We start from the raw sequence: 7,360 nt of genomic DNA on the forward strand, positions 1-7,360 counted from the left end.
TTATGAAAAAGAGACAAGGTCTAACATTGATATTTTGCATATAAATTGAGTTTAATTTGCATGCAAAAAGAGAAATGTATTAATAATGGAATAATAATGGTGTTGTTTGTTAGAACATTGTTGATGAGAAGATATGAAAGATGTAGATGCATAGGAATGATGGTTGAAAAAGGAGGTCTGTTTTGTGTGAGCAAAAGTTGAGGAAGTTGAGGTTGTCTCATTTGAAGGGTAGGGCAAGTGACATGCCTCAACCTAAATTTATTGTGATACTAACAAATAACCTACCAATCATTGCCCAATAACTAACTCAAGATCCTCTTATTAATGTGTTCGATCCTACCATAACTAACACCATCACTAATATATCTATCTTACTTCACAACAAATAATAATATGCAGTGAATTTTGTATTATTTCATGTATCATATAAAAAAATTTAAATCTAGTTATGAAGTATATACTCTAATTCTATGTTTTATATTTTTTTTCCTTATTTGGTCAAAGAGAATTGAAAAGTGAAGGTGATTTAAACTTAAATTTAATTATTTTTCCTTTGTTGTTTATCAGACTTGTAAACAATATATAAACAAAATGCTAACAAAATTCAACATTGTATATACAGTTTTTTAGTTAAGTCATTTTTTTATTATTAATTTAAGATAGGGTTACATAATTGCTTTTTTATAAATAACAATACAAGTTATAATATCATATACAACTTTGTATAGTACAATATAATATAACTCCTTTCAACAACCAAATTGACTTAATATCTATTTTTTTTATCAACAAAATATATATATATATATATATATATATATATATATATATATATATATATATATATATATAAAAAGTAAGTTTGTCATTACAGAGCAAGACCTTTTCACCTATAAGACAATAATGCTCATTAATTCCACTCCATTAAACTGGTTCTTTCACGATCCAAAATCAAGCAAATATTCTCAATACATTAGACTGTCATTTCTCCTCCAAGTTGAATGTAAATCATCACTATTTAAATATAGTTCATTAATTAAATATGGATTAATTTAGAAAATATAATTAGTTTATTAAATTAGAAATTATTTTATCAACTAAAAATTATATGGCTATTTAAAATAGTCTAAAATTTATAATATCAATTTTATTTTTAGTAGCCAGTGATCACAGTGTATATTTATTTAGAGTTTCTAATTAAGATATAATTAAACCATTTTTTAATCATTATTAATCTATTTCAGAGACTAAATTCTGGTCATAAAAAAATAAAATTATATACTAAAGTTTTTGTTATATATTTTGTCTTACCTGAGAAGTATTCTAGTAAAGAAAAAATCTTAAAGTAGGAGAAGTGGATAAAAAAGGGAAAAAACATTTGTAGTATAAACTGTTAAGCCCCATTTTGTATTGACAAGTGCCATGGTAGTGGTCTTGAATATTATTAAGCTGCAATTCTCTCAAAATGTCCAAGTCTATTATCAGCCAATTTTGAACCATAAGTTGAATTCTTGTACTCAAACCAGGTAAACTCATTGTATAGGCTTTGGTTTCCTTTGATGAGAGAAGGTAATGGTGCTATTTTCTCACTCAAAGGTGGACCTCCAAAGTAAATCATTGAGAGCCTCGACTTGAATCCATTTGCCAAAACCCTGTGCCTCACACTCCGGAATCGTCCATTAGTCATAACCTGTGTTAATGCACCCACCACAATACAAAACAAAAACACACGCAATCAACACGTTAGACCACTAATCATAAACAAAATTTGTATTATTTTTTCTACCTAATATGGTATTATTATTTTTTTCTCGTTTATGAGCATGCTGCTTTATGTTGTACCTGAAGAGAATCTCCAACATTGATGAAGAAGGAGTTGTGATCAGGTGGGACTGAAATCCAGCTTCCATCTCTCAGATAAATCTGGAGGCCTGAAGTGTTGTTAGACCTTAGCAGAGAGATTATTTGTGGGTCTGTGTGTTCTCCAAACCCAATCAAGTTCTCACCATTCACAGCAAGTTCAGGGCAAGCAGGGTAATGATTCACCCTAAAAATAGAGTCACTCTGTTCATCCATCAAAAGCTTGCTGAACACATTCCTCTGCTGAATCTTCAACCCTTCTGCCATCAGCTCAAGAATACCACAAGCCATTTTCTTCACAAGAGACGTGTAACTATTCAACAGACCCCTGCAATAATATAGCACCAACAAGAAAGAAAAATTTAACTTTTCTGGTTCATTTATACATAAGTTGAAACTGGTTTTGTTTTGACATGGTACCTGAAATTCTCAGGGTTTTTCCCACAGAGAGAAAAATCGTGCTCTTCGTTGGTGTTTAGAAGAAGATACTCAACCCAACCAACATCACCATTTTGTCCAATCCTCTTGCTACCATACCCAAATGGATTTGGAGGCCCTGCTTTTTCCTTCTCATTGATTGACATAGAGAAGAACTTGAGGGCCTCAGTTTCCAATTGTGATATAGATTCCATTGGGACACCATGGTTGATGACTTTGAAGAATCCAAACTCCTCACAAGCTTTCACTATGAGGCTCTTTGCATCAGGTTTGGAAAGGTCCACTATGGGAATTGTGAAGGAGGATGTGGATGCCATGCAGTTCTTGATGTAGGAGTATTGCTATGTTGTTGTTTTGGACAACAATACCATTCTACTTGCAGATTGCTCTGCAGTTGTTTTGCTTTGGGTGGTTAATGGGAGGGAGAAGTAGGTGAGAATGAAGAGGTTTTGGAGAGCAATGAATGAGTGAAAGAGAGGGAGAGAATTTGAAGAGGTTTGAGCAAAGGATGCTTGGAGAAAAAAGGTTGGGTTCTAGGCTATTTATACCCAAAAAAACTTGGTGGGGCATTGAAAGAGAAAGAGAAAACACGATTGAATGTCTAATTCTGAAATTGGAAACATCATGTGATATTAGTAGATAATCGTGTCCATTAATTAGGTCTACAGAATATATTATGTTTAAGTCTATACCAAAAATCTTTTCAAAAATTTTAATTTCCTAAATATTATTTTTACCCTAAAATCATTATCCATCTAAATATAGTTTACACTGATTTTAATATACGTGGGAGAACCTTAAACTTTATTTACTGTAGTATTAAAATTTATTTATTTTATACTTTATTATTAGCTTTTTTCTTATTTTGAGTTACCAACCTTTCTTTTAAACAGGGTATGAAACAATAATCAAGTCATCACCTACCTAAACATTATTTACATCCATATATTTTCTTCCAATATAATATGCATGACAAACTTTATCATATTGAAAGGATGTCACATCAATAAGATTTCTTTCACAGGTACTCATATATGTTTTCCACTTTTTCCTTTGAATGTAATTGAATTATATATATATATATATATATATTATTATGTATTATGTGTGACACGTTCAATATGTTGACTTTAAGTTTAATTGAAGCCATAAAATTGATCGTTGAAAATATTTTGAGATATCATTAGTGAACTTAAAGTCAAATTCAATTCTATAAAATTGACTTATAATTTTGAAGTTTGGATCCACTTATATATAAGAAAAGACTTTAATCTTAAGATTTTCAATAATACACAAAATTCTTCGATATAAATTTCAATTTTTTTTCTCATTCACATAGTTTTCTTCTGAATAAAAGTAAACTTTGTAAATAACATCCAGTTGATGACGTTAATAAAAAATGTAAATAGTCATATAGTTGAATGTTCAATAATTTCACATGCAAAGTAGGTATGAATACTTAAAACCGAAAACTATAGAAATCTAAGCATTCAACTAAACGAAAGGTCAAAGGCTGAGGTTGAAAGTGAATTCACGTGGCACCATATTATTGGTAGATTGAGATATTGGTCACAATCAGTTCCCTCGTTCTCTATTATTGCTCGTAAAGAGAATTAGTAGTTGTTATTGTGTCACATGCATGCCAAGTTGGCAAAACAATGCCACCTTCACAATCACACATCAAACCTAATCACACACATCTTTTTTTTCAACAACGTAATAAATCCACATAATTTAAAAAAAAATCATCTTTTTTTAACTCTAAATTGCGATTCTAAAACTAGCTCTAATTGATAGATATTGTTATATCTTATGATTTTATTTTATTGTTGAAAATTCCATTTAAAATTAAAAGCAGTCTCTAGAGAAATTAACATAGATACAATCTAGTTGACTAGCAACATGAGCCATTATCAAAGGCTAAAAAATCAACATAGTATTAGGTGCCTTTCACGTAGAAAAACTAATTAATACCGAATCTAGATACATTAGTTATAAATTATAAATATATATAGTATCTATCTATTTCATCGTTCAAACACGGAAAAACAAATTTCTTTTTTTTGGGTAAGTAACATATATGGCTTTGCTAACATGCTTGTGTGGAGATTGAATTATTCCTTGTTTGGTATCTAATAAATTTATAGTTGAATCCAATGGCTAACTCCATTGATCTCCAATCCCTATCACTTTTATGAGTACATTGTATTTGTATTTGCATTGGGAATCACACATTGTGGATGTCAAATTAATTTGGAGAGATGGTGCCCACAAACTAATAGACCAATAACTTTCTTATGTAAATGGAATCACATAACGTAGATCGTCTAATGCGACATCACCAATACAAACTTAATTATCTAATCCTATTTGTAGTATTTAATGGTATTGGCTTTGTCATATTGAGATTAGTATCAGTCAAGTTTTGCAACTAATTGCTTTAACGGGAAAATGAAACATCTTTAATCGAATTATTGGAAGGATATGTTTTTGTGTCTGTTGAAATGTGAATTTTGAAGAGATGAATTATAAATTAAGTCATTAAGTATTGAAAGAAGGTTAATTTGTAAAAGAGTTTTTTAAGTTCAAATTAATAAGAAATCAAATAATAATGATAATTGACAAAATACGTATGGGAATATATGTCATTAGTGGTAAATGTGTCTTTTATGTTATTACATTTATGTTAGTTGAATGAAAAACTTGACGTAAAAAATCTTAGAGATATTTTTTTTGTAAATTCATGCAATCTTTTTACATCGAATGCTCTTGGTGCAATGTAAAAGGACAATATTTATATCTGGTATGATGTCAATTGATGTAAATATTTTGCTTTTACGTTGAATGTAGGGTAACCGATGTAAACACCAATTTAAACAACATTGTTTCATTTTCTTTGTTGCACTTGGAGTACAATAATCACTACCAAAATAATCACTAAAAAAATCATTAAATAAAAATTATTTTTAGGACCAAAATAATTAGTTACTATTTTGACTAAATTAGATACCATTTTATAAACTAGAAAAATCAATAATATCTAAAGTAGTTTCTATTATTAATAAAAATTTATAAAGTAGTTTCTAAATTAGTATCTAATCATTAGTTACCTAAGTTTTAACTACTTACTACTTTATATTCTAAATTAGTATTTATTTATCTTTTAAAGATTAATTTAGAATCTAAAATATTAGTAGCTAAAATCTGGGTAGCTAATTTAGATACCAATTTATAATTTTTTTTATTAAACATAGAAACCACTTTCAATACCAATAATTTTTTAGTCTCTAAAATAATATCTATTTTAGTCAATATAGTGACTAATTATTTTTTGTCTCTAAATTTAGTTGTTATTTAATGATTTTCTTATAGTGAATGATCATAACAACAATAGTTTTGATTGACAGTATGCTTATACCTACTATAAACAACATGGTCTTTACATATGCTTGTTTCATTTTGCATGTTGAACTTTCTCTTTGATAAGATTGGACCATCTCCTTCCCCTTTGGTGAACATACGTGGTTAAGGTTGATGTTTTATATTGTTGAAATTGAAACCATGGTCAATTTTGGAGATTTCAATCACAGACAATGCATGAATATTTCCATTGAATTGATGTTCACTATGCTCTTATTGATATCGAAATTTTGAAAAATAAAATAAAATTTATTTTTGTAAGAGAAAATGTATGATTTAGTTTTGTTTCCATTAAAGTAGGTTATTTTATCTAGTTTTATATTTTATGATTATATAATTTAAAAAAACTTAGTTGGTATAAGTAAGTATGTAATTTATAGTATAATATAAATGTTTAAAATATTTTAAAATAGTCATTTAAATATGAAGGTTCAATTGGCTTCAAAAGGGAAGGTTGAATGGAGCTTAAATTCAATTCATGGAGTATTAAGCAATTAAAAGTAACATCTAAATAAGAGTAGAGTGAGAGAAGTAGACAAAGATTTATACTGGTTCACCCAACAACAAGGGCTACGTTCAGTCCCCTCAAGCAACCCGCATATAGGCCTTTGAAATGTTTACATTGCAACTTTAGGGTTTATTCAATTCTTCATGTAACAATTAGACACTTGATAAGGAAATAATTGCCCTGATTGTATTTTGTGTATAAGACTTTTCAAAATATTTCTTTATCTCCCTCTAATATCAACTTTGTAGCTTTAATCTTCTTAACTTGAATATTTTGATCAATCTAGCATGTGGATAATTTTCTTCTTCAATGCATTAGACACTTAATATGGTAAGTCTTACTCTGATTGATCTTTGCATGTCTTGAGCTTGTGAGGGATTTCAAATTCTTTCTTTGTATACTTTAAATATGATCATTCAGACTTTAATTATCTTTACTTGAATATCTGCTCAAATCTCCCACATTGACATTCTTCTTGAATGCGCCAAACGCTTGAAATGGAAACTTAAGTAATCTATGCGTTCTTGAGTTTTCATAAATATTTCAAAATTTTCTTTAACAATTATTTGATTAGAACAGTAGTGGTAGAAGCTTAGAAGGCAACATTTTCTTTGTTGAAATTGTTGCATTTTTAACACGTATTTGATTTTCAAATACTTTCTTCATATATATGAACTTTTTCAATCTCTGGATTTGGATCTTTCGAATTCTGTACTACTCATCCTCTCTTTTGTATTAGACGTTGAAATCGAAAACTTCATATATGAGTCTTTAATACATTGTATCTCTCGTTTGCAATTTGAAACATTTTTCTCTTTGCAAATCTTCATTCACATTGCCTTTATACTGCTTCACTATTGATCTGCGCAAATCTTGTTTCCCAACTTCATCGTTTTTTCGCTAAATGTTGAAATTGAAACTTTGGCTTTCAACTTTATATGTGCTTTATGTTCCTTTAACCATTTATGGGAACAAAATCAATATCAGTGAACATTATAATTAATATAATAAATCATGGGTATCACTGAAACAAAATCTTTATAATATCTTTTAATTATTGAGACTTTCTTTTCTTAGATTTTTCATCTTTAATGTACTTTCAAATTCTTTTCAAGTTAATATTAAATCATAAAT

The 7,360-nt window shown here is 28.7% G+C and overlaps 1 protein-coding gene across 1 annotated transcript; it reads right to left on the reverse strand.

The window, feature by feature from the left end:
* Positions 1–1,359: 1,359 nt before the first annotated feature.
* Positions 1,360–2,817, reverse strand: LOC137835088 (gibberellin 2-beta-dioxygenase 1-like). The gene is made up of 3 exons (XM_068643432.1): positions 2,281–2,817; positions 1,843–2,188; positions 1,360–1,690 (listed from the first exon to the last, which is right to left on the reverse strand). Exons 1-3 carry the CDS (start codon positions 2,613–2,615, stop codon positions 1,445–1,447), a joined length of 927 nt encoding a protein of 308 aa, XP_068499533.1. The 5' UTR covers positions 2,616–2,817; the 3' UTR covers positions 1,360–1,444.
* Between the last annotated feature and the right edge of the window lie 4,543 nt (positions 2,818–7,360).

This window comes from Phaseolus vulgaris, chromosome 5 (genome assembly GCF_000499845.2).
Source record: "Phaseolus vulgaris cultivar G19833 chromosome 5, P. vulgaris v2.0, whole genome shotgun sequence".
Lineage (NCBI taxonomy): Eukaryota > Viridiplantae > Streptophyta > Magnoliopsida > Fabales > Fabaceae > Phaseolus > Phaseolus vulgaris.

What these genes read in the sequence shown, in the direction of transcription:
- LOC137835088 (XM_068643432.1), bottom strand. Translation starts at nt 2,615, where the DNA reads ATGGCATCCACATCCTCCTTCACAATTCCCATAGTGGACCTTTCCAAA. An exon ending in AAAAACCCTGAGAATTTCAG is followed by an intron (nt 2,189 to 2,280) that starts GTACCATGTCAA and finishes ATATTATTGCAG; the next exon opens with GGGTCTGTTGAATAGTTACA. An exon ending in ATGTTGGAGATTCTCTTCAG is followed by an intron (nt 1,691 to 1,842) that starts GTACAACATAAA and finishes GCATTAACACAG; the next exon opens with GTTATGACTAATGGACGATT.